The sequence below is a fragment of the Odontesthes bonariensis genome, chromosome 23 (genome assembly GCF_027942865.1).
Source record: "Odontesthes bonariensis isolate fOdoBon6 chromosome 23, fOdoBon6.hap1, whole genome shotgun sequence".
Classification (NCBI taxonomy): Eukaryota; Metazoa; Chordata; class Actinopteri; order Atheriniformes; family Atherinopsidae; genus Odontesthes; species Odontesthes bonariensis.
In genome coordinates, this window is record NC_134528.1 from 10,706,352 (window position 1) to 10,734,231 (window position 27,880).

The window sequence follows — 27,880 nt, forward strand, 5'->3', positions numbered from 1 at the left end:
GCTGCCGTGTTGTTGTTATCGGGGGCTTTCTACACACATGTTGACATCATCGACACGGCGCTGCAGCACAGCTCATTCACTCCGGTAAGGACGTCCATCGGACTCAAAGTCGCCGTCCACGTGGTTAAAATCTGATAAATATCCTGCCATGTTGAACAAAAATAGCAGCAGCAAACTCTGTGTGAAGTTAGCCGACCGTCACAGAGCACGGAGTGAATGAGCTGTGCTGCAGCGGCGCACGGCGATGATGTCATCCCAGTAGACGCGTGTGTAGAAAGCCCCCGATAGCAACAACACGGCAGCTCTGAGCTAACAGTGCAATAGTACGCGTTCATTCATTCATTGGTCTTAAAGTTTTGGTGAAATAAAGACAGATAATGTCTTATTTAGAGGCTGTATTCTCTGCCCTGTTCTCTCCCGTTATATGGATATACGCCGATCTCCAGTAATCTAAATATCTTCCGAAGGACGCCGACTTTCACCAAACTGTTATCGGTGAGCAGATGAACGTATTTTATGCCAGAAATAAGGTCCAGGTTTAAAAAAACCAACTTCCCAAAGAGGTGCAATTATTTTAAAGTAACTGAAGTTTTTCAGCTTAATTTTTTTTGCTCTGTACATTCCTCTTAATGTGATTAAATAATGTATCGTCTTGTTTATAAAATGCAAGTGGGAAGGAGTCACTAAATCATCAGTTTGAGATTGTCTGCCATCCCCTCGTGCATTTCTGAGCATTAAAAGCGACTCAAGCTCAAAAGTAACGCCGCAGCTCTTCTTCTCGGTGCTCTTTCAATCTGTTGTTTATGGAAAGACGGGATTTGCTCTCCTGTGATGGTCTTTGGTGGTTATTTTTCCCCCAATTTAGTGCAGTTAACTTTCTGTTTAGATGTGGTGATGATTCCCTTTCAAACACGGCTTTACACGCAGAGCTGCCCCTTGAACAGCACATGGAATCCAGTGAAAGCTCGCCACCTAAAAACAGTTTCCTCGTTAAAAACGGCTCACAGCTGCAGCTTTTTTAGGAGCCGCACGCAGATTTCCCCTCGCGGGGAGGAGGTCGCAGTTTGCTCCCTGTGGCTGTTGAACTTTATTCTCTTTGTAAAATATTGACACTTGTGCAACGTGCTGGAGAGGGGAGGGGTTATCGAATATCTGAGGAGTGACACACACGGACACCGAGCCACAGGAAATGAGAAACATGTCTGATTCCATGGCCTTGAGCACTGGGTTAGATCAACACACGCTGTGTGAGTAAGAGGGGGCTGCGTACCGTCATCCCACCCTAGAACTGGTTTAACAAACTGGTTTTCTCTGCACTGATGGGGCCACATCACTTCCAACTCAGTCAGAAGTGATATCTCTTGATATAAGAGACGTTTGCACTGATATCGACTCTTTATGTTCATATCAGATGAAGTTAAAATGAACAAAATGAGCCTATAAATGTTCTTTAAGCAGCAGTGAAGCTGATACACGTGCACACTTGGATGAATCCACACTGATGGTTGACAGATAGATCACATGTTCACCTGGTTTCTGCACCATTCTGCATCCCTGCTCTGGCTCTGCACCTCTTCCACGCCTCTGTTTGTTCACGATGTTTTATTCTCTCCTCATGTCCGTTCTTAATGTTAGTCCCAAAGTCAGGTAAGAAAGACCCAAGGCATGAAGAGGCCTTCCCTGAACCTCCCCTCTCCCACCCATCGCACCCCTCTGCCCCCCTCCCCTCCACCCTCTGACCCCAGTCGCTGTCAGTATCGTGACTTTGTGGTTTTTACGTAACACAGACTGTCTGCACGTTTGAATACTAATGCAATGATTATTTTTATTGGTGCTTTAACACTGTGCCGTGCACTGTGGGTTCACGTGTGTGATCTGTCTTTCAGTTGAACAACAGTTGCTTTTGTGTTTGACTTGTTATCATTTACGCCTTCAGTCCCTGTGGGTTTTGCACAGAGTCGGAGCTTTGCATCATTTCAGTTTCAGTGTGGAGTTTTTCCTCAATCGAGCTTCCAGGCACCTGAGATGTGTTTACTGTGGCATAGTTTACCACAAACAAAGACTTTACAGTGTAGATTTAACACAGAACATGTTTCACAAGTTTGGAAAAGTGGGTTTGTGGGTGAACTGGGCTCCCAGAGGACCTAGAGATTTGATAAAGATGTCATACTGTATGTGGTACTGTGTGAAAGTCTTGATCCACTCCTCGTTTCTTTCATTTTGATTCCAAGCAGCCAGAATTTCTTCTAATCTTTTAAAGTGGTCTTGAGCAATAATTCTCCAGGCTTTCTGAAGGTCTTACAAAGTTTTTTTTTTTTGAACATTGGCTGTTTTTTCACTTTCTGTCCAGTCCTATCTGACCATTTTCATTGTAATGTGCTCTGTTTGTTAAGCCTCTTAACTCTGACTTATGAATAATTTAGACATAAAAAAAAAGGCTCCTAACTCAAGGGATGAACCAGTGTTGTGTCCACGCAGAACAGACAACTTAGCAAAGAAGCCATTTTAAATTGGATCTTTAGGCACTTTGTTCCCAGCAGCCTGTCACAGAGACACATCATTTGTTCCCATTTCTTTAGCTGCATCTGTGAAAAACAGCAAAGATAACACAGTCTGACAGACAGAAAACAGGATTTCTGCAGCAACAAGGTGATTCCCAAAGAGCTGTTAGCTGAAAACCTGGCATATCTCAGCATGGTGTGCAGTGTGTCCTTAAAACATTTGAGGAAACTGGACAAGTGGAGGACAAAAGAAGAAGTGTCAGGCCTAAAGAACTATCTACAGCAGATGAACAGGATCTGAAAGTGAGAGGAAAAAATCCAGCAAAGACCTGACACAGGAGCTGAGAGATGCATCTGGACCTTCAGCTGATCCATCTGCTGTTGGCCCAAGCCTCATCAGAAATGGGCTCCATGGAAGGGTGGCTGTCAGGAAGCCGTTCTTAAGGAAGGGAAACAGGGAGAAAAGGCTGAGCTGTGCCAAAGGACACAAGAAGTGGGCTGAAAATCAGTGGCAGCAGGTCTGATGGAGGGATGAATCCTCCCCAGAGCCCGGAGCTCAACATTACTGAAGCAGTGTGGGATCATGTTGGCAGAGAACGGAACAAAAGGCAGCCCACATCCAAAGAAGAGCTTTGGGATGTCCTTCAAGAAGCCTGGAGAACTATTCCTGAAGACTCCTTAAAGAAAGGACAGAAAGCTGGTCTGAGAGGGTTCAGGCTGAGTTGGAGGAGAAAGGAGCTCAGAGCAGATATTCACTTTAAAGCTGCTCAGAACTGAACAAAAACTCTGTTTTTAACCTTATAAACCATATTTTTATTTATGTTTGCACAAGTTTCAGTAAGTTGCAGCAACTTATTTCCTGTTTTTATGGTAATATATAAAGAATTGAAGGGTGGCTCAAGCGTTTTACACAGTGCTGAATGCACACAGGTTCATGGCTGTAAGTGGACACATGCAAATACAAACATATGTTAAAGTACTAAATCAGTACCTATTTATCATGAGCATTTTATCTTTTTTTAACGCGCCTCGTTTTTCAGTACGTTACAGAGACAGTTGTAACTTTTTGCCTGTAAAGGCAACACAATACAAACGTGACTTTTCTGTGTAACACGTGCATTTAAAAGGCAAATGTTCTGAGTGTCTGCAAATAAAAGCAAACGCCCCTTTGAATCACTGCAGTGGAGGTTGTGTCCACTCTTTTAACTCCTGTGTGTTTGGCTCTTTATTGAAGCTGTGGCAGAGAACGACATTGCATCCATGTCCGTGTTGATCTAGATTTCCAGCAGGAGAGTTTTCTGAAGTTTCACTGAAGTGATGTCTGCTGGGATGTTTGCAGGCAAACATTCATCACGTCACTGCTCAGGAATGCTCTTCATTTGCCTGATAAAGTCCATGACAAAATGAAACGACAGACTCTAGAACTGTGTCCCACCCGATAACCGACCCAGATCTCATCAGCTACTCTGGCTTTTTTTTTTTTTTTGGCATTTCAGTTGCTTAAAGATATGAGTTGGACTTGTAAGAGACTTTGTGGACCACACATTTAACCCCATTTGCATCTGGATTTCTTGAGTTTGTTGTGTTTTTGGTGACTTAGGTCAAATTAATAGTCTCTATTTGCTGGTTTCATCCACTCAGGTTCCTGGAAGCTGCATGCAGTTAATGTTTTTTTTTTGTTTTTTTTTTCTGTTCACTTTCATTCCCCTTTACCCTCCACCTCTCACCAACTCCTCCTCCTCCTCACCTCCCCCCTTCATCACTGTGACTGTTGTCTTGGTAATCCGTGACTGCTACGGCAACCACACCAAGCCTGCGTTCCTTCAGTTCTGATAGGTCCAACACGCTGAACCGGAGCTCGTTCACGCGGGACAGCATGATGATAGAAGAGATACTGGCGCCCACTAAGGACACGGTACGTACGCCAAGGTGCTTTCGGTGTCTCCCAATGGCTTCTGTTGCTGTTTCTCTGTCTCAGTAATCTGCCGGTCCTTAACCTCACAAGTGACACACTTCTGTGTCCAAATGTGCCAAGCTGTCTTGGTGCTGAGCCAAAAAGGCAGCCTATTCACCAATCCTCTTAGACCTGTGGTAGTGCTGACATAGAGGCGAGCAGGTCCCGTTTACGTTTCACAGAGAGAGGACATCAGATTAGCGCCAAGTGCCTTTACCTAGGAGAGATTACTGTGATGACCCACTTCCTTTAGGCAACAAAACTAAACAGCGATTGTTAATGAAGTTGGCCTAAAATTAAACCCACGGTGAGAAAAGTTTTCCAATTTTTCTAAGAAAATAAGGGAACTTTGAAGGAAACTGTATTTGCAGCTTCAGGTGTGGAACGAGGTTGCAAAACCAGCCACAAACTGCATGTCTGCACATGCGAGGGCTTTAAAAAAACGCTTTCATAAATTATAAGTTCTATCAATTTAGTTTATACTTTAGAAAATTTGGAATCAAAATCTGAAATTCATTGTTATATTTGAAATTGTTTAGATTATTTTGGTAACTTTTAGACCCTCCCATTAATTAGAGAGATTAAGAACACACCGGGGGAGTGTTGGGTGGTTAAATGATTTTTTGACCACTTTTTGAGCTCGTTAAATCAGATTAAGTTCAAATCGAATGACATCAAATTTATTTGTAGCACATTTCATGTACAAAACAATTCAAGGTGCTTCACATGAAATAAAAGCATTGCAGCATGGAGTGGAAGAAGCATTAAAATACATAAAAGAATATAAAGAGAAACAATTAAAATAATTTAAGTGAATTTAAAAAGGAGCAAGAGTCCAGATAAATTCAAAGATACTGTGCAGATTTCATGCATAGACACATGAGAAAAGAAATGTTTTTAACCTGGATTTAAAAATGTCTCCATTTGGTGAGAGTTTAATCTCATCTGGCAGTTTGTTAACTTTCGTTTTTCATCTAAGTTGTAAGAGATTTTTAGTTATTGTTTTGTTCACATTTTTTTTTGTTAGAAATAAACTGCATATATTTTTTTTAAACAATCAACTCTGAAGTGCGTGCCATTAAACACCTGTTGCCACCCACGGCCTTTGTTAAAAAATATAGTTTGGAAACTTAAAAGGCGACAACGCTCCAAAAACATCGCTCCAGAAGAGCCACAAGTGGTCAAAAACTCCACAGGGTCCCATTAAACTGCTTAAAAGCCACAAAGCAGTGTTCTTTGCATGCAAACGGGACACACAGGATGCTGGGATGTGGCTCGATGACTTAAAAAAATGCCAAAGCTGCTGAGTAACAGCTTCTCTCCTCTCACACGGCTCCAGATGCTCTCTAAGGAAAGGTCTTTCATTGTAGAGCAGCACAACAAGGTAGATGTCCCAGTCATTGTCCACTTCTTCACTCGGTGCATGTCCGGATATTCATGCACATTCTATTTATTTGTCTACGACTGTGTTTTAGGGTCGTTGTAGCTAAAAAAAAAAAAAAAAAAAGAGTGGGGTTGATATTCTGAGAAGAAGCTCAGATTGTCTGATATTATCGGGGATCGAATGAAAACATTTATGGAGGAAAAAACTAAGCAACATTGACATAAACCTACTTATTTAGGATGGCTTTTAATACCCAGTAGTATGATTACTCTTTTATCTTATTTTATCTTATTTGATTTTGTTATATTTTATAGCTTTTACTGTTCTTTTATTGTTTTTATGTTTTTAGTTCTTCTTCTCTTTATTTATTACCTGCTGTAAAGCACTTTGGTAAGGCAAGGCAAGGCAATTTTATTTATAGAGCACAATTCATACACAGGGCAATTCAAAGTGCTTTACAGCTACATAAAATCACAAGAAGGCAATAAAACCATTAAAAAGGAATAAAAAAATAAAAGAAAGAAATTAAAAAAGAAAGAAATTTAAAACCCATTAAAATAATCATTAAGTAATGAAAAAGTGAAGAGTGCAGATAAAATACTTTCAGGTGTCATATGCACACCTGAATAGAACTGTTTTCAGCCTGGATTTAAACATTGTCAGAGCTGAGGCCTGTCTCACATCTTCTGGAAGACTGTTCCAGATTTTAGGAGCATAAAACTGAAACGCAGCCTCACCTTGTTTAGTCCTGACTCTGGGCACCAGCAGGAGATCGTAAGTACATCGTAAGGATCGTAAGGATTGTTTGTAAAGGGCTGTATAAATAAAATACATTTACATTTACAAAAAGAATGATGCTAAATCTGAATATGTTGCAGCAAAGTGTCATTTGATCCCAGCGATAAATAAAGCGACTTTTCCTATTTCTTTTCTTGTGGATTTGTCGCTTTAGTTGTTTTCTCAGAATATCTCCCCATGCTTCCTCGCACGGCGACACATTTGTCACACACGGGGTGGTATCGTCTTATCCATCAGCCTTCAGTTGTGTTCAGGTTTTACCATGAACGCCATGACCCTAAACCCCGGAGCATGTTTGGAGCTGTTATGTTATTCCTCATACTTTCATAGCCGATTAATGATTTAATAAGTCTTCTCGTTCCTGGTTTTGTTCAGTTTTTCCAAATGTTCTTTTTTTCGTTGTAAAAACAGTTAGTAAAGGCACTTAAAAGTATATGGTTTCATCGCTAAAGTTTGCCTTTAAACGTTTGCGTCTGCAGACCAGCAAACGTTGCATTGCTTCATCTTCCGTCTCTGTTTTTCTTTTACATCCTTCAGGTAATGATTTTGCATTTGGATGTTGTTTGTTTTCCCTTCTTAATTCCCTCCTGATGTTTTTACCGGCATGAATGGCAGCTGCTACAGTTTTAGGACGCAGCCTAAAGTCCTGTCAGATGTAACTGTGGTCATGTCCTGCTTCCCTGGAAGCACAGCTGATTTATTGTTGATTGATAACGGATACACTGAAGAAAATATCTCTGCCGCGCATCGTTTTATTGAGCCTGTTGTTTCCTTAACAGCATCTGACGGCGGCAAAGGACGCCGACGACTCTCTGAGGAGATACAGCTGGACCGCAGATGCTCTGGATAATGTCAACCTCGTCTCCTCACCGATACACTCTGGGTAAGCGTGTTGGAATGATGAATGGGTGAAGACTGAAGGAAGGAAGGGGAAAACAAATCGACCCCGCCGTCTCACCTTATCATAAAGATGGAGGGAAATGATTAAGGAGGAGGAAAAGGTGGAAATCTGCTGATTATCTGATTGAGTGGTGGTGCTGTCTGCCTTCCTGGTGTTCATTCTCACTTCCTTTACCTTTGAGAAAGCAGCTCCTGCCTCCTGCGTTCGTCCTTTTGAATTAGATCATCCGTCTGCAAACATTGCACCTCCTTCATTTCCGTAAAACCAGAAACAGATCAAAGCTTAGCTTAGCTTAGCTTAGATTAGCTTAGCTTAGCTTAGCTTGTTCGCTTCAGATCCGTAAACCTGACCGATAATCAGCTTGTGCTCAAACTGGGATGAATTGTTTGCTTTGCAGCAGCATGACTCTGGTAAACCATGAAATGAAGGAGCTGCAATGTTAAACAAAAGTTTGACATTTTGGAAAATGCGCTGCTTTGCCTCACTGTGGAGTAAAACAGCCTGCAGCTGGACTGAAAGACTGAGATATGACTAGAGTCCGGCTCTGTCCAGTGGGAAATCAACCAAAATCCACCTCTTTAGACCAGGGGTCTTCAACGTTTTTAAGGCCAGGGACCCCCAAACTGATGGAGAGTTGGAGCAGGGACCCCCCCTACTATTTATATGGCATACAATTGTGTTTTATATTTAACGGGGCCTAGTGCCGTGTATAAACATAGCTACTCTGTTATTGTACATTCAATACTAAGCTATTCAAATAATACACAGGTTAATATATTCATGTTTTTATTTTAAACACGTGCAAGGTACAGGGTGGCCGTGCCACTGCCATTTATAAACAAACATCTTGCATACAACACTGAGCTATTCAAATAATCCACAGATTTTAACTTTAAACATGCATGTAGATGGGACAATGAATCCTCAAACTATCTGTGGATGGCACACGTTTGCACACAATTTGTGAGAAAAAACTGTTTGAAAAAAAATAAAATAAATAAAAATCGTCTAATCAACCAAAGATTTTGCGACCCCCTGTTGAAGACCTCTGCTTTAGACCAACATATGGATATGTAATACAGGGATGTCTGCTGTCCTGCAGCTTTTAGATGTTTCCCTGCTCCAACACACCTGATTCAGATGGAATGGATCCCTTCGAAAGATTAAGTTCTGCACAAACCTGCTGATGATGCATTGATCTGAAGCAGGGAAACACCTAAAAGCTGCAGGACGGCGGCCCTCCAGGACCTCAAACTCTCCCCCACTTCACAAATGAGAGTGTTTCCCAAAGTGTCAAACGGCTCCTTGAAGGAGCCCTGGGTGACGGTGGTGTTTCCAGTGTTTCCAGCTGTGTTGTTGACCTGTCCCTCCTGCGCTGCTTTGTTGTCCATCCTGCAGTTTTTCCTCTCCGCTCCCGCAGTACGACAGCAGGTGATTGACTGTGATCGGTCGCCCTCTTTTACCACCTTGTTTCCAGTGACATCGCACCTCCCCCTCTAACTCATAACATCTGTGTTTGCCCCTCTCACCCCATGAACTGTGTTGTTACAGACTTCACATTAAGTGGTTTGGATTGTCAGCCTCGTGTTCCTCACTTTTTGTTTGTTTTAATGAAGTCTCAAACTGATTGAAAAAAGAGTTTATCTGGCTGAGTGTTGCGTTAAAATGGACTGAAGTTCTACTCATTCTATCTTTAAACTAATTACCGGTTAAGTAGAGTGTTATTTTAGGTGCCTATACGGCAGCTTCAGGTCGAAATATGCATCACTTTGTATGTTTAGTCTGTGAGTTCATTTCTATCTTTGATCAAGATCAGGGCAAATAATCTTTACTTGTCCAGTAACAACATGCAAACTAACACATTTCAGGTGCTATATTGCATGGTGTGGATCTGTGTGTGTGTGTGAGTTTTGATTTAATTTGATTTCAGTGAGTTACAGACAGAACGACACTGCGTCCTTATGTGGGTAAAACGCAGAATGCACCAGAGGCTCCTGTGTTGGCATCTTTTACAGAGTTATATCAGTCTGGGATTTGTTTCACAGACACATTCATAGTTAGCCGTTGTTTCCTTCCTTTCAGGTCGGGATGATGCACCGATGCCACATTTGTTAAAACCGAGTACCGATATGAGTTCTAATCAAGGCCATTACAGTTCTTACAATTAAACACATTTTATTTTCTTTAGGCATATTCAACCCAAATACAACTACACTTTGTGCATTTTAACTTTCACAAACACATTGCAGGAACATTAAAGGGATAGTTCGCCTCTTTTGACATGAAGCTGTATGACATCCCATATTAGCAACATCATTTATGAACATTTTCTTACCCCCTGCTGCGTCCTGTGAGCCGAGTTCCAGCCTCGTTTTGGTGTTGATGAAGGTAGTCCAGCTAGTTGGCTGGGGTTTAAAAAATAAAGCGTTTTGCTTCTCAAAACAATATGCTTTCAAAAGAGTAATACATTTGCATCACAAAATGGTTCTCCAGGAAAAAGTCAGACCTCACAATCTCTTGGCCCTATTTTCTCTCCCTTCGTATCACTGCCTGCTGTGTAGACCGTGCAGACCGAAGCGCAGACCGAGCAGCAAACACCGTAACGGCTGTCGGCAGGCGGCAGCACGCAGTGATACGAAGGGAGAGAAAATAGTAGAGATGGGGACTCGAGTTGCTGTTTTGATGACTTGTGACTTGACAAAAAATAAAAGACTTGAGACTCGACTCGGACTTGGAAGCTAAAGACTCGGCACTTGACTTGACTTGAGACACAATGACTTGAATGACTTGAGTGTTATTCAGTTCCTGTTTTCAGTTTGAATATAAAATTAATAAATTAATTAAAAAATAATATTGATTACCCGGTAGCAGCGCAGGCTGAGAATGGCGCCATGACTGGATCCCTACCCTGTCAATCAGCCATGCCCTCTCTACATACCTTAGTGTTACCTTACTTGTGTATTTTACTGATTTTCAGTAATTACAATGCAAATCCAAATTATTGTCATATTTTTTATTCAGGTTGGACACATTGGCCAATGATGTTTACTGACAGTTACTTATATATTGTCTTTTCACTTTATTAAGATCAGATTCTGCAGGTAAAATTGCAATAATAAGGTGACTTTGACTTTGACTTGATTTGACCAAGAAAGAATTACTTGAGACTTGCACATGTGTGACTTGGTCCCATCTCTAGAAAATAGGGCCAAGCGATTGTGAGGTCTGACTTTTTTCTGGATGAACGATTTTGTGATGCAAATGTATTACTCTATTGAACGCATATTATTTTGAGAAGCAAAACGCTTTATTTTTTAAACCCCAGCCAACTAGCCGGACTACCTTCATCAACACCAAAACGAGGCTGGAACTCTGCTCACAGGACGCAGCAGGGGGTAAGAAAATGTTCATAAATGATGTTGCTAATATGGGATGTCATACAGCTTCATGTCAAAAGAGGCGAACTATCCCTTTAAGCTCCTGTCTCACCAGTATCGGTACATTCCTACTTTTATCATCACTTTTTGAATCAGCCAGCACAGAATCCTCCTCACGTTTTTGTTCCTTTACCTCTCTTTTCTCGTGTTTGGGAGGCCGCAGCATGGGAAGCGACCTCACCTCGACTAAAACTCTTCTCTCCTCATCAGCACTGATGTTAAACCAACATGTTTCACTTCTTATTCCCTTACTTTACTGTATCCTTCCCCCTTCTTTTGTTTCTTACCTCTTGCCTTTCCGTTCACTGCTTCCCCGGATCTCCCTTTTGTCTCTTCCTCTACTCCTCCTCTGGCTCACATTTTTTGGCCTCCGTCAGGTTCTTGGTCAGCTTCATGGTCGACGCCAGAGGCGGCTCCATGAGAGGAAGTCGTCACAATGGCATGCGCATCATCATCCCACCCAGAAAGTGCACGGCGCCCACCAGGATCACCTGTCGACTGGTAAAGAGGCACAAACTGGCGTCGCCTCCTCCGATGGTGGAAGGAGAAGGTCTGGCCAGCAGACTGGTGGAGGTCGGCCCAGCAGGAGCTCAGTTCCTCGGGTAAGACCTCCTTTTTTTTTTTGTAAACATCGCTGATAATATTGTTGCTCTTTGCTTATAGCTTACTTTTTGTTCTTTGACATGACATTTCCTTCCTTCTGCTTCTTGCCATTTTCATTTCCAGCCACCTGCGTTGGTATTTGAGAGTTTGAATGTGTGTGTGTGTGTGTGCATGTGGAGGTCGAGTACCTGATCATAAGTATTATTGTTGCTTATGCTCATCTTTCAAGCAAATTGTCCTTTTGATAAAGTAAAGGCAACATCACTAATGGTTGTAAAATGTGTGAAATCATAGATTCTAAGACAAAAATGTGGGGTTTTTTAAGCTTTAAGGGCCTAAATAATCAAAACGGACCAACATTTCTGGACTGTTCTTTATACTCTTTGAATCATTTCAGCTCATCAAAGCTGCAGCTTTTTTCCCGGCAGCTGTTTGTCAACACGGTCACCGTAAATACGATATTTCTTCAGCATTTCTTGGCTATCCAAAAAAGAGTTTATAGCATTATGTGGTTACCATCATTTGGAAACGTGCAAAATGCTAAATAAAATGTAACTAAAAAGAGAACGCATTGGTTTACAGATCGTTATGATGATGTCATAGACTATTATTTTTATTCACGTTAGAAAATAGAAAAAACTGTCAAATTGAACTATTTCATTAGAAATAGCAGCTCATCTTTAATTTGATGGCAGGAACAGAAAGTGGGAACTGAGGAGAGCAGCTGCTGGACCTGTGGTAGAGGAATGTTGTCCCATTATCGTCTGATGGAGGATTCCAGCTGCTCAGCAGTCCTGAGTCTTCTTTGTTGGATTTTAAATGTTTTCAGAGGGTGAAACATCTGGGCAGCTCAGTCCAACACCTGGACTCTTCTACCACGAAGCCGAGCTGTTGGAATAGATGTGGCTTAACTTTGTCTTGCTGAAATATGCAAGGCCTTCCCTGAAGAAAGGGAGCAGATGTTGCTCTAAAACCTGTTTATACCTTCCACCATTTATGGAGCCTTTCCAGATGTGCAGGTTTCCAGTTCCAGAGGCACTAATGCCCCCCCCCCTTCATACCATAAGAGATGCAGGCTTTAAACTGAGAGCTGATAACAAGCTGGATGGTCCCTCTCCTCTGTAGTCTGGAGAACGAGGTGTCTATGACTCATCTGGCTGGAACAGTTTTCCACTTTGCCTCATTTTAAACAAGATTTGGCCCAGAGAAGACAATTCGATGATGTTTTTATTTAACGTTTACACAGTGTCCCAAACTCTTCAGCTGGAGGTTTCTGCACTCCAGCTCTGCAGCGTTACTCCACCTTCATCCCTGGACACCTCTCTATTCTCACTTACCTTTTTACGCTGTTCTCTTCTTGTAAGAACTCCCCTTTTACAAGATTTCAGCCCGAGGAGTGTGTCACACGTCCCTGTAAAGATCCTGTCCACATGTTGTCTGGTCCCTATGACAACCTGAGCTTGTCAGGAGCTTGGATCCCTGCTTTCACTCCGACTCGGCCTACTATCCCTGGTTTGTTGCTGGTTACAGGCTTCATGTTCATTATTGCATTGATTCAAAACGTTTTACTCTATATTGATCTTTTGGATCCCTAAATAAAGCCCTGGCTTAAAGATAAAAAACCCATTTCCTGCTGCGATTGGCAGTGTGAAAAAAAACTGGTTAAGTTTCAATGACAGGAAAAACACATCTGCATTTAAAGTTTTACACGTAATTCATTAATATCTTTAACTTCTTCTGGCTTCGCATTTGCCAGGTGGGTTTGTGGAAATAGTAGTTATCCCGATTATTAATAAAGTGGAGAAACTCATCTGGTCATGTTGAAGAATTAGTGTCATTTTGGGATATATCATGTAAAAAAATGTTGAGAGCTGACAATGAAATCTCACCCGAGTTGTGTTTAAAAGTGCTTTTTTTTTCTTTCTGATTAACAGTCCGCAGCCAAAACAATCACATCCCCAATTATAAAGAACAGAAAAATAGCTGAACTCTCATTTTAGAAGCCATAACCAGCAATTACGTGGAATTACTGCTTGATTAAGGCTTAGACTGTAATTATAAAAGTTGCATTCACGCTCTTGATTGATCTCAATTCATTACACTTTACTGATATCCTGATAAACAGAACCTCCTATAACTCTGATTCAGTGTGTGGGGTGTTGCCATTACTGATGTCACCTGGAACACATGACAGACCGCATTATCTCATGGCTGATACACAACTAGAAGTCAGCGCTGTGTCCTTTAACTGACTTTGCGAGTGTGTGTTTTGTGTAAATGTGTGTTTCATTATCTTGCGGACGCAGTAAACTTCACCTCCCCAGAAAGCTGCCAGCCCTTAATGAAGGCGAGAGCCTGGTTAGTCCCGTGCTACAGCTGGGACCCAGAGGAACTAGATTTGTTGGGTAGGAACCAAACTTGGCTCCCACTCCCCTCACCACCTTCCTCTCCCCCTCCTGTACCTCCCACCTCCCCAAAAGAAACGACATAATGAGGCTGATTCATGCTGATGGATTCTTTTACCCATCTCAAGTTGACTTTGATTTGTGAGGATACAGAGTTGATATGGTTGCTATGTAGTTTTGGGAAGAAATCATGTTGGAAGATGGGTCCACTCCTGCAAAGTGGATTTATTATGGCCTCAACATTACAGGGAGACATTAAGAATGTAGTTTTTACTACTAAAATTCTTCCTAAAACTATAAAATGTAGCTTGAAATCCATTGCAGTTACTTTTCAGCCACTCCATCGTATATTTGATTTCAGAAGCTCTCATTGGGTGAGATGTAAAGGTTTTGATTGGCTGTTTGGACTGGATTGCGCTTGTTGGGCATGAGCCGTTTCCTCCTCAAGCCGAGCATCATTCTGCTTCCCATGACTGCTGTTACTTCATACTCAAGATCAGTTTTGTGTCATCCCACAGTGTGTTTTTTTTGTCAACTTAATTTCCAGAGCTACAGGTAGCAGGATATGGAGGCGTAAAAGTGCCAAAATTAAACAAAGAAATACATCATTAAATAATTAAGATTGGAATTAAATACATAAATCATTAAATAATTATTTAAATATGTCATTAATTCATTTTATGTAAAGAACATATAATTATTTCACTATTTAATTCATTATTTTATCATTCATTTATTTTATCTGTCGATAGAAAACATCAAAGTCAGTGGGCGGATGCTTCTGATTGGGTACCCTGCACATCAAGTCAATTCCAATTCAAATTAATGACACATTTAAGTAATTGTTAATTATTTAATGATGTATTATTTATTTAATTTTGACACTTTTACTCCTCCATAGAAGGAATTAATCTGATCCATGAAACATCATCATGAGCAAAGCTGAGGGGAGAATTATTTATTTAACTTTTATTTACGCAGCTTACCTGTTTCAAACAAACAATTGAACAACTTGGTGATAAAGTCACATGATAATCAATACAATAGATACGTTTAACTAAAAAGTACCAAGTCAAAAGCACAAGAAAGTACTAAAAACAGGAAGTAGAGAAGTTTCCAATGATGCTTTTTCTCTTTTCCTTGAAATAAGTGTAAAATTCCTCAACAGGATCAAACTAGACGGCTTCAGTTTCTGTTGCCGCATGCTCCAAGAATAAGAAAATGCCTTTTTAACTGAGGGAACACTAAAGGTAACCAGGCGAATAGTATGGATGGACCAAGAATGGATCTGTAAATGAGTCTGTATTTGGATAATGATGAGAGCAAAGTGCAACGGTGAGTGAGGGGTTTACAGCCGGTTATAAATCTTAGTGCTCCGTGATAAACAGCATCCAACATGTTTGGAGAGAGCTGGCAAAATCATGTAGATGATGTCACCGTGGTCGATAAGAGGTGGCGGCCTCGTCAGCCCGTAACCTTTATGTTTCTTTTCATGCGTTTAGCAGATGCTTTTATCCAAAGCGACTTAGAAATGAGGATATAAAATCTAAGATAGCATCTAAGCTAACAATAAGCTACATAGAAGGAAACCACCGGTCAGGCTCTGTCAGAGGTGACACTCAGTGGGGTCACACGGCACTGAAAGGATCGGATTATTGGCTAAATTACAATAAGATTGAGTTATTAAGTGCATGTAGACACCTTAATCTGACAAGAAATTGAATCGAATCGAGTTACTCGCGATCGGATTAAGACCCCGAGATAACTCGGTTGAAAGTCAAATTAAATCTGTTTGCAGACGTTGAAGCAAGTGGTGAATCAGACTTTGTGTTCTTTTCATGCGTTTAGCAGATGCTTTTATCCAAAGCGACTTAGAAATGAGAATTAAAATCTAAGCTAGCATCTAAGCTAACAATAAGCTACATAGAAAGAAACCACCAGTCAGGCTCTGTTCTGCGCATTCTCGAGATGTTTTCCCGGGGTCGGGAACCGGAAGTCGGAAGAGACGATATTTCTGTTGTCGCCGCCGTCAGAAAGAAACAAACAACGCGATGGAGAACGCTCCGTTGGGCATCGAGTTTGTGCAACAAGCAGCTCATCACAGACCAAATGTAGAGGGACGTAGCTTCATCTTGCTCTGCGTTCTCCATCTTTCTCCAACGCCTGAGTATCATTCGATTCATTCACCGCCATATATCCAAGGATAATTACCCTTGCTCCGCTCATTCTTATTGTAATTTAGCCAATTATCCGATCCTTTCAGTGCCATGTAACCCCACTGAGTGCAGAGATGGAGAGCAGCATAGAGGGAAGTACAGGGGAGGAGATGCTCTCTGCAGAGCTGGGTCTGCAAGAGTTTCGTGAAGATATTCAGGGACGCACCCATCGTGGAACGACACATGAACAGAGTCTGGATTGTCTTGAGCGTGGTGTAGGTGCTGCTAGACGACAATCCTGTGACGACCGGAGGGACCGGTTAATTAAGCATTAAGAACATGAGAATTTAGTGAAATTTATGTCATGCAGCAGATGTTATTTAGATTTTTTGAAGTTTAAATTTACTGTCAAAGCAGCAGAAACCTGATGAAAGCCAGACAAAATATCCAATCCAATTTTATTTTATAAAGCACTTTACAACAACATCAGTTGACCAAAGTGCTGTACAAAAAAAAATTAATAAATAAATAAAAATAAAAATAAAAACAAAGAAATTTAAAAGAATAAAATACAAGAACAAATTAAAAGCCACAAAACAGCAATATAATTTAAAACAATAATAATACTAAAAATAGCAATTTCACATTTCAATATCTCACATCGTGTCAAAAGCCAGGGAGAAGAGATGCGTTTTAAGATGAAATTTAAAAACAGACAGAGAGGAAGCCTGTCTGACATGGAGAGACAGATTTTATAGAGTTGAGAAGAAATATATTTATAAAGAATAATCTCTAATTACACGAGAGACAGTGTTAGTCAAGTGTTAGTTAACAAGAGAGGCTGTAAATAACATGTTCCTCCAGGAATAACTCAATCATAGTGAGGAACTAACTGGGAATAAATTAAATAAAGAAAACAGTTTGTCTGACACCAGCAAAGCTCTTCTCTGTTCTACGTTTTATTCAGAGTGTGTTCATCCCTCTGTCTCATGTCCAACTTGAGCTCTCTGCAGAACATGAGTGGTCACCCCTGAGCTAAACCGGTGGTTTGAGTCGGGGTCGGAGGTGGTTTCATGACAAAGAAGCGCATGGAAATCCGTCAGAAGCTGTTCAGCAAAGGAAATAAAAACCACCAGCCAGCTTTGTCTCTCAGAGTCTATCACAAGCAGGTGTCAGCCAATCGGATCAAAGGTGCGGCGAAGCCATCAGTGTCGTTCTTCTTCTTCTTCTTCTTTTTTAATGAGGAAACACACTGATGCTGTTGGAGAATCGACCCGTAACCTGTTTGGAGTCTAAAACCTGCTCGCATAGTTCACCAATCGGTCCAAACCACCATCAGTTGGTCATAACTCGAAGCCTTGAAAGATGGATTCTGTCCCGGCCGTGATCGACTGAATCCTTCCAGCCTCGCCTCAGGGCTGAGGAATCCTCATTGTGACGGAGGAACACCCACATTGTGCTCTGCAGAGACTCTTTACTCCTTGTGTCGCGACCATGCCTTGTTTAAGTAAGGGCTGTGCAGCTTTCTCCCCCCCACACACCCACCTCATCACATTTCATCGATTACATTCACTCTGGATGTCCCATCAACTCCTCAGCATGGCTGCAGCTGTTGTTGCCAAGCAACACCATCATCATCATCATCAGCAGAAGCACAGTTCATTCATTTCTGTCTGTCTGTCGATGAGGTCACCGTCTCCAAATGTTTCTTTGTGTTCACGACCAGCTCAGTTTAGATTTATCAAGGAATTAACTGTTAATAACCGTAAAAATATGTCCTCATTTCCATCGTTCAAAATTCATGCCTCATCGCTTTGAAAGAGATAAAAATGTCTTCTCCGTCACCGACGAGCTGGTAGAGTAGAATATTTTCTGTTTTTTGGTTTACTTGTTATTTCAGCCCAAAAGATGAATAAAACACTGTTCATTCAACCACATTTCCCTGACATGTGCCTCACCAGACCCGTGATCGTGGAGATCCCACATTTTGGCTCGATGCGGGGCCAGGAGAGGGAGCTGATCCTGCTGCGCAGTGAGAACGGAGAAAGCTGGAAGGAGCATCTGTACGACTGCAAGACCGACGACCTCAACCAGCTCCTCAATGGCATGGACGAAGGTGAAGCTCGTGGAACTTTTCTGTGCTGTCGTCCAAACGAATGCGACTCTTTAAATGGGTTCTGGGCTACAATCTATTCAGAACTGGTCCAGAATCTACCGGTAACTCTCAGGAGAACAAGAATGTAGCTATGACTGCATGAATGGATGACATCAAGCTATCTTGCAGCTTTATTCAGAGCATTTTCAATAAGTAGAATAACTCACCACCATTATGAACACCGCAGGTATATTTGAGCTTTTTTTTTTTAGCAATGAAACAGCAATTTTCCAATGAAAATGATCAGTTTGAAATCAACTTGCTCAGATCGGCTGTTAGATAGCGCCTGGAGACCTTCTCGTGTTTCTAATTCACCCTTTCACACGCATTCCTACAGCGCTTATATAATATAATATTAGGACTCGGCGAGTTAACTCGTTATTATCGCGTTAACTCGCTAATTATTTAACGCCGATAAATATTTTATCGCGCATTAACGCAGGTTTTATTATTTATTTTATTATTGTAAAAGTCTGTTGCTCACAGGCTTTTATTTTGTAAAAGTCTGTTGCTCACAGGCTTTTATTTTGTAAAAGTCTGTTGCTGTCTGCTGCTGAACCGGAAAAGAAAGTAATCGGCGGATCCACCAAACATGGAGAAGGGTACGGAACTTTTACTCGGCCATTTTCATTTTAAAGTTCTTCCAGACGGCGGAGTCGACAGAACCAAAGTCATCTGTAAACTCTGCCAATATGCCGCCCATTGATTGGATGCGAGACTCCGGTTCTTTTCACAGATGTTTATTAACGCCACATTAACAAACACCGTAGAACTTAATGTTCAAGTAAACAAAGTAAAAGACAACATTAGTTGTTGTAATCATTAAAGAAATAGCGTTCTTAGCATTGTCGCTGGTACCAATAAATAATCAAAGTAATACTGGCCACTTTAGCTGCTTCTCCACTAGGGGTGCGCGATCTGACGATATACAATCGTGACTGGCGAGGAAGAGTGGAGAATCGCAGGCGATCTACCAAATTAGAGAAACCGTATAGATCGCCTTTGCCAATCAGCGCAATGATTATTATTATTTTTTTTAATGCTGGTGTATGGTGTGTGTCCCCGTTAAAAGACACGGATACAGATGTCCAGTTTGTGGTGGATTTATTTGGCTGTGGTTCTTCTGGCATTTACACACAATAAACCCAGGGTGTACAGGCTAATGTTAGGTGAAAACAGCAAAGGGAAAATTACAAGCTGCTCACTGCTGCATCGGGAGGAGAAACGAAACTTTACAGCGACATCGTCTCACGCACAGGTGCGGTACATTCAGGAACATCGGGACGTCTATGGTGCGTTCACGAACGTTGGACGTATGAAAACTCACCGTAAAACACAATGTAAACTAGAAATGCACTCAGAGAGTGCAGACCTCCGCCAGGTCGCGCCACCTTGTGGCAGGTCGCAAGATTGCAGCACGAACAGACGAACATCCAGACAGACAACCAACAGACTCGGGCGATCACATAACCTCCTTGGCGGAGGTAATTAATGTATTTAACTGAAAATAACCAAACAACATGGGCTTTCTAACAGGTGGAGTCAAGTCGTCATCAGTGGTTCGTTTTTCTAGTTCCGGTTGCTTCACTCTCACTGTATCAGATGTCATTAATTAGATCATTATTTTTCATCTTGAATTGGCTTACAGTTGAATTACAATGTGTTGATTGCCAAATTCTTTCTTTTACTCCTTAGCTCTTCTGTGGTTCAGCATGTCGACTTAACTCTACTGTAATTGGTCTTTCTTTTTTTTTTTTTTTGGATGGAAGATCGTGATAAAAAATCGAAATCGTGATTTTATGCAAAAAAATCGTTACAACATTTTTTCCATATCGCCCACCCCTATTCTCCACCAACGGCAGAGTCATTCCCCAGAGGCAATCTTCACGGTCAAAACTAGGATTCTTTAACTTCCACTTCTCCTATGAATCACATTCACACAGTTACAGCAAACACCACGAAGCATGGAGTAATAAAATAACAATAAACTAGCAGGTAACATCACCGTTACAGGTGCTCCTCGGTCTCTGTGTGAAGCTCACGGAGCTAACCGGCGCTACTTCCTGTTTTACTTGTTTCAACATAAAAGCATGTATTTCAAAATAAATTTAAAAAAAAACTCCTGCATTTACAGCCAAGTTGAATTGTCTTCTCAGCGTAGTAGTTCCAGTCTAAAATATCACTTAAAGGCAAAACACACAACTGATAGCAGCAAGTCATTCAAGGAAACAGACAGTGGAGCGAGGCTTCTACATAAAAACTACAGAAAGATGCTGATGTTAAAAGTGTGTTTGCACAACAAATGTTATGGCACTTTCATTCATATGGCAGCACATTTAAAATAAAACTAAATGCTAAAAGCTATACACTACTTTTGGATTCATTTTTGGATTTTGTGTACAAATGCGATTAATCGTGATTAATCAGGGAAATCATGTGATTAATTAGATTAAAAATTTTAATCGTTGCCCTGCCCTATATAATATATATAATTATATATGTAACGAACCGTTTGCCTGATGTGTTTTTATTTTAAGTCTAAAGCTGCTATGTTTCAAACTGCAACCATGATCCAAGCTTGATGCAGATTTGTGGAAAGTGCTCGAGCATTTTATGAAAAAGCTGAGAAAAAACGAGGAGGAACAGCAGCAATGAGGCGGGAAAGAGGCCACTGAAACATTCCCTCATTATAATGAGACCAAGAGGCAGATGCAGGGTTCAGAGTCAGGCGACATGCTGGATGCTAGATGTTCTTCAAGGAGCCGAAACGGTTTAAAGTGCAGATAAAACTGAGTCTATGAGGGCACTCGCTTCATCCAACATGCTGTGCAGTCTTACTCAAATGGAAAATACTGTCTGTCGCTGCCTTGCAGCCACTGCATTTTCAAAATAAATGCGAACATGCAGCCGCTTTAGTGCTTTAAAATAACACTGACACAGATGAGCGGTAGATGTATGAAATGTAAGGTAGAACATTTTGATCTTTAATCGACAAAAAAACACCGTAGACATGGAAAGATAGATGGATAGATTTTTTTTATGTAACTATTTGTCCATACAAAATAAAGAAAAAGAGAAATTTAAAAAAAAAATCAATCACATAATACATGCTAATACATAACAAAACACCACACATTGTTCGAAAAAGGAATGAGAAGAAGTACAATACTTTTTTAGTTTCCCCACCCCTTTTTAAATACTCTTCAGTTTGTAAATATCCTAACTACAATACACCTATATAAATATATGCCATATATACACTTCCTAAATATCTAAATAAATATATGAAAATATATACTTCACACATATCCTTGTAAATATAATTGTAAATATGAATATATGTATATATCCCCATAAATAAATATATACCATATATTAATTAAATTACAATATAACAATTAACCCTATTCTATTCATATATTTATCCCTCATCGTCCTCCGTTAACATACTACTTGTTTAAAAATATTTTTTGTACCTTTTTTTTAAACAGAATTATATTTGCACTTTGTTTTATTTTTGTCTCCAGACTGTTCCACAAAGTCGCCCCACAGCTCATGAGGAAACCCGATGGAAATAAATGAAATAATCAGATCTTACTGTAGCGTGCTTTATTGATTTATGAAAGGAAATTTTTGTACATATTTTTTAAACTCTTTAGAAGCAAGCGTGATGACGGACTACGACCAGTGCTGTGAGCATATAAGTTCTGTTGTCATCAGGGCTGATTCTTAAACTCAAAGGTTTGCCGTAAAGCGTGCATCTGCTGAGCTTCTAAAGGTTCCTGCTGAGGTTCTAAAGGTTCCTGCTGAGGTTCTAAAGGTTCCTGCTGAGGTTCTAAAGGTTCCTGCTGAGCTTCTAAAGGTTCCTGCTGAAGTTCTAAAGGTTCCTGCTGAGGTTTTAAAGGTTCCTGCTGAGCTTCTAAAGGTTCCTGCTGAGGTTCTAAAGGTTCCTGTTGAAGTTCTAAAGGTTCCTGCTGAGCTTCTAAAGGTTCCTGTTGAGCTTCTAAAGGTTCCTGCTGAGCTTCTAAAGGTTCCTGCTGAGCTTCTAAAGGTTCCTGCTGAGGTTCCAAAGGTTCCTGCTGAGGTTCTAAAGGTTCCTGCTGAGGTTCTAAAGGTTCCTGCTGAGGTTCCAAAGGTTCCTGCTGAGGTTCTAAAGGTTCCTGCTGAAGTTCTAAAGGTTCCTGCTGAGGTTTTAAAGGTTCCTGCTGAGGTTCTAAAGGTTCCTGCTGAGCTTCTAAAGGTTCCTGCTGAGGTTCCAAAGGTTCCTGCTGAGGTTCTAAAGGTTCCTGCTGAGCTTCTAGAGGTTCCTGCTGAGCTTCTAAAGGTTCCTGCTGAGGTTCCAAAGGTTCCTGCTGAGGTTCCAAAGGTTCCTGCTGAGCTTCTAAAGGTTCCTGCTGAGCTTCTAAAGGTTCCTGCTGAGCTTCCAAAGGTTCCTGCTGAGGTTCTTAAGGTTCCTGCTGAGCTTCTAAAGGTTCCTGCTGAGCTTCTAAAGGTTCCTGCTGAGGTTTTAAAGGTTCCTGCTGAGCTTCTAAAGGTTCCTGCTGAGCTTCTAAAGGTTCCTGCTGAGGTTCTTAAGGTTCCTGCTGAGCTTCTAAAGGTTCCTGCTGAGCTTCTAAAGGTTCCTGCTGAGCTTCTAAAGGTTCCTGCTGAGCTTCTAAAGGTTCCTGCTGAGGTTTTAAAGGTTCCTGCTGAGCTTCTAAAGGTTCCTGCTGAGCTTCTAAAGGTTCCTGCTGAAGTTCTAAAGGTTCCTGCTGAGGTTCTTAAGGTTCCTGCTGAGGTTGCAAAGGTTCCTGCGGATCTTGTTCAGTTGTGTCAACATTTGAATGTGTGAATTAGGACGAGCAAATACTGCAGCGCTCACCTCAGTGAGTCTTTATGTTCAGAATCAGAACTAGTTTGCAGTAATTGTAACGGGTAATAATGCAAATTATCTCATGGGGGCACAGTTTTATGAGAAGACACGTTATGTAACCTAAAGTGCAGTTAAAGTGAATAAAGATGACCCTCTTCTCATGTAGAACTGGACAGTTCTGAGGATCTGGACAGGAAGAGGATCTGCCGCATCATCACCAAGGACTTCCCACAATACTTTGCTGTGGTGTCTCGGATCAGACAGCAGACCCATCAGATGGGCCCAGAGGGCGGGACTCTGTGCAGCCGCAGCGTGCCATTGGTTCAGGCTTCCTTCCCCGAGGGGGCGTTGACCAAGAAGATCAAGGTTGGGTTGCAGGTAAGTTGAGAGACACAAAACTCTCCCGTCTGTGACGCTGCAGAAGGGCGCACAAGCAAAACCGCTGGTTTCCCTCGCTCTCTCCCAGGCTCAGCCGATACCTGACGACACTGTGAAGAAAATCCTCGGTAACCGAGCAACCTTCAGCCCCATTGTTACCGTGGAGCCCAGAAGGAGGAAGTTCCACAAGCCCATCACCATGACAATCCCAGTCCCGCCCCTCTCAGGCGAGGGGCTGAGCAACGGCTACAAAGGAGACAGCACCCCCTGCCTCCGCCTCCTCTGTAGCATCACAGGTGTGTCCCAGCAAAATTATCTTTGCTTTGGAGAGAGAAGAACCGAGTTTACGTCTTTTAAACGCAACAGAGTGTGTTTAAAAGTTTAGTTTATGGCAAACATTAGGGTCACACATGTGTTCGAGTTTAGTTGCACCGGCTTCAAACTACAGGATTCTGTTCCACGATTAAAAGGAGGCCAGGAGTGGAAAAAACGAGACATTAAAGGTCACATTTTACCTTTCTGACAGGCGGTACGTCGCCAGCACAGTGGGAGGACATCACCGGCACGACTCCCCTCACCTTTGTCAATGACTGCGTCTCCTTCACCACTAATGTCTCAGCCAGGTAACATGAATGCAACAGAAGAGACGCATTTCCACACATCGGAGCATTTATTACACCTGTCACTTTGTTTTTGCCTCCCGTGCAGGTTCTGGTTGGCAGATTGTCACCAGATCCCAGAGACGGTGGGCTTGGCCATGCAGCTGTATCGGGAGCTGATCTGCGTGCCCTACATGGCCAAGTTCGTGGTGTTTGCCAAGATGAACGACCCCGTGGAGTCCAATCTGAGGTGCTTCTGCATGACGGACGACAAGGTGGACAAAACCCTGGAGCAGCAGGAGAACTTTGAGGAGGTGGCCAGGAGCAAAGACATAGAGGTACACAGCTGGACCGCTGTGCTGTGGACACTACTGACATTTAGGAAAAGATTCACAATCATGGAAGCTTTCATTGTGGATTTTTGAATGTAAATATTGTTTTTACTTCAGGTCCTGGAGGGCAGGCCCGTCTACGTGGATTGCTACGGAAACTTGTCTCCTCTGACCAAGGCTGGTCAACAGTTAGTTCTTAACTTCTACGCCTTCAAGGAAAACCGTTTGCCCTTCTGTGTCAAGGTACTCTCATGCTATTCAGTCATAGCTCCGCCTCCTCAGGGTGGGATGTGGAGCCGGAAGATCACCAATTAAATGTTGCCGAAAAAAAGTTATTCAAATTCAGGGGTTTAAAACTTTTTTATAGTCGAAGATAAGATGGAAATATAAAAAGGTGTTCCTGCGAAACGGCAGTGAGAATTGTGATACGCTGAATGGGGATAGCTGACCACGCTGAAATTTAGCAGAAAGTTATTTATCGAATGGGCTGGAGCTGGATGAGGGCAGAAAACTACAGAAAAGAGAAGAAAAATGCAAAACAAAAAAGTTTAGTTAGCTAGTTAGTTAGTTCAGAAAGTTATTTGCTGAAGTTTCAAAAGGCCTGAAAGGTATGTCAGAAAGGAGCTGGAGCTGGATGAGGGCAGAAAACTACAGAAAAGAGAAGAAAAATGCAAAACAAAAAGAGAAAAACGTCAGAAAGAAGAGAAACAATGCAGAAAAATGTAGCAGAAAGGTATTTGTCGAAGTTTCAAAAGGCCTGAAAGGTATTTTTGACATTTGAATGGAAACTTTATGTGGAATTGCAAACAGCGGCAGGTTTTTAGCAGCAGTTTTAAACTAGCTGCAGTACAACGGTTCTCTCATAACCCTCATTTGCATATTTTCTCGTCACCTTTTGATGTGCCATCGATCAGAGCATCCTTCTCTATTCCCAATAATTCAGTCACAACAGCCCAAAAACTTGCAAAAAGAACATTTTAACCATGAAGCGCACTTACGTGCACATGTTAACAGACGTGTGTTTACTTCAATGAAAGATCCAAATTTGAAAAAAGTGCATGAAGAAGCAACTGTGTGTCTTTAGGTGAGAGATCCCAGCCAGGAGCCCTGCGGCCGCCTCACTTTCCTGAAGGAGTGTAAGAGCATGAAAGGCCTCCCACAAACGGCCGTGTGCAACCTGAACATCACGCTTCCTGCGGTGAAGAAGGTAAGACGGTGTCAACTCGCCATTCTCTGTTGTCACGTCCATAACCGTATTCATGGTCAGGGTAGTTTGGGCTCCCAGTCACGTAGATGATGAAAGACGGAGAGAGACTTTGGCCAAACTGCCGCCACTGTGTCTTTTATCTGTTTAAAGCTTCTCTCTATTTCTACATTGGTTATTTCTGCAGTGGGTCCTCGTCATTGGCTGTTTTCATTTTATTCCTTCCTGCCTTTTCATTTGGATGACATGCTTTTGGCTGAGGGCTTTGTGTGCTTAAGAGTTTTTCTGATCATCAGGCTGGCTTTTTTGTGGCTTGACTTCATTCGCTGAATGTTGGCGCATTATGTTTTTTATTTTTTTGGCTTCGCTTCTGAGTTGGAGCTTCTGTCAATCACTCCTTTTTTCACACCCTGATGATTCTTTTCCCCCTGCTTTCCATTATGTTACTCCCCCTGTTTCTTCAATGCATCTTGGGAACCAGGAAATGGAGTCAGATGCCGAGGATGAGGTAAACCACACCCTCCCCACCATGTGCTGCTCTGCTCTTCATAGCCTTATTTTTACCGCTTTTGCAAGGGCAATAGCAGCTTTCCTCGTTCGAAGCCACCTCTAGCTTCTCAGTTTTTGCATGATATATGGTAGATATGAAAAACTACATGTCTTTTTTCCACTACTTATCCCCTGCACACTACAGAATGTGTTACAAGTGGCTCTGGAGTTAAAACACCTATTAACATTACCTTGAATTTTACAGGCACAAGTAATTTAGAGTTTGTAGCCTTATCATGACTAACTCAAGCCAATTGATTTAAGTTATTATACTAACACTTAATTCAAGCTGTAGGGCTGTCACTTTTCCTTTAATGTTCAACCATCAGCATTCGAATATGTGGAAACTTCAAACGTCAGTAACTCGTTCAAATTAAAAAACTTACAATCTGCTTCGGGCCAAAGGCTGTCCATGACCGATCCATCATACCTGCTTGAATTATGCATACCTTAAAGACTGAAGTTTGCTATTTTGCAACAAAGACTGTGAACAAAACTGCCATAAGCGGACAATCCGGGAATCAAATAGATATTTTAGAGCTGAAGTAGAGAAGTATATTGGATTTCGCACCATATAAGATGAACTAACGAACAAAGATAAGGTTGTTTGTCGACTTTGCTGCTATTATACGTACACCAAAGCGACGTACCAGCACTGAAGCCAGCGTCTGAATAAAAGTAAAACCTTTCCAAGTGAGGATGTATGATCTGCACCTACACAAGAAGACCTAGCTTTCAAGTGGAGGAACAGGGTGGTGGTACATACTATGTGCAGTAAAGGACAGCAGACGACCACATAGATTTATAACGTGGTAACATAGCAGCATGTGCTTTAACTGAGCTCATCTTGCTCATTTCTTCACGTCACATAGCCACGTTGCTGTAAAAGTATTGTTTGATGACAAATAAGACGAAATTGTGTGTGACGTGCTAAGTTAGCCGTTAGCTTTCTGTCATCACTCCCTCTTCGTGCGCTCATTTGCTGTAGCAAATCATTCAGTGTACTGAACAGCCAATCAGAGTGAGTGCTCTCACCGACAAACTTGATGGAGATTCTACAGATTTAATCCAATTCCCAAGGCGATTGTTGGCTTGGTTTATAAACAAAAAGCAGCCGTCTTACTCCTCAACAACAGCTAATTAATGGACTCACCTGCCAGCCTTCCTCCCACCAGAGTGAGTCAGTGGCTGTGTTCGAAACCGCATACTACATACTACATACTGCATACTGATCGATCAGACAGTATGCGGAGCGTTTACCCACAATGCATTTCACTCCTGCCCGAGCCGAAATCAGCCGGCCTGAAGCTGATTTCCCTTAAGCTCTAAACTCTGTAAACTTTAGCAACATTTGAAACATTTTCAGGTGAGAAAGTAGTCGTTTAGATCCCCAACGTGTTGAAAACCTGACAAAATACCGGCTTTTTACAATTTTGTTCCCACGAATTCGGCGCTACTAAAGCTAGCCGCAGTGAGCAACGCACTTCCGGTTATTTTCACAAAATAAAATACCCGTTGCCTTTTATCATAGGGAAAGCCATTACGATACAATTGGTGCTTTTGTTTTGAAAACAGGAAGTGAACCTACCCTCGTTGTAGCTAGCTTGAAACTGCCGTTTTGACAGGAAATGACGATCGGTGACGTCACGTTACGTTGCATCTTGGGTAGTTT

The 27,880-nt window shown here is 41.7% G+C and overlaps 1 protein-coding gene across 3 annotated transcripts in view; it reads left to right on the forward strand.

The window, feature by feature from the left end:
* ank3b (ankyrin 3b) overlaps positions 1-27,880 on the forward strand; it is a 182,985-nt gene that overhangs the window by 125,949 nt on the left and 29,156 nt on the right. For all 3 annotated transcript variants that reach the window (XM_075458091.1, XM_075458090.1, XM_075458092.1), the window contains 13 exons: positions 4,314-4,416; positions 5,795-5,839; positions 7,417-7,520; positions 8,937-8,969; positions 11,353-11,577; positions 18,101-18,255; positions 23,313-23,524; positions 23,613-23,820; positions 24,051-24,147; positions 24,233-24,461; positions 24,573-24,698; positions 25,540-25,662; positions 26,141-26,167. In XM_075458091.1, the coding sequence (XP_075314206.1) occupies positions 4,314-4,416; positions 5,795-5,839; positions 7,417-7,520; positions 8,937-8,969; positions 11,353-11,577; positions 18,101-18,255; positions 23,313-23,524; positions 23,613-23,820; positions 24,051-24,147; positions 24,233-24,461; positions 24,573-24,698; positions 25,540-25,662; positions 26,141-26,167 (1,687 nt within the window). The remainder of the gene's footprint in view (positions 1-4,313; positions 4,417-5,794; positions 5,840-7,416; positions 7,521-8,936; positions 8,970-11,352; positions 11,578-18,100; positions 18,256-23,312; positions 23,525-23,612; positions 23,821-24,050; positions 24,148-24,232; positions 24,462-24,572; positions 24,699-25,539; positions 25,663-26,140; positions 26,168-27,880) is intronic.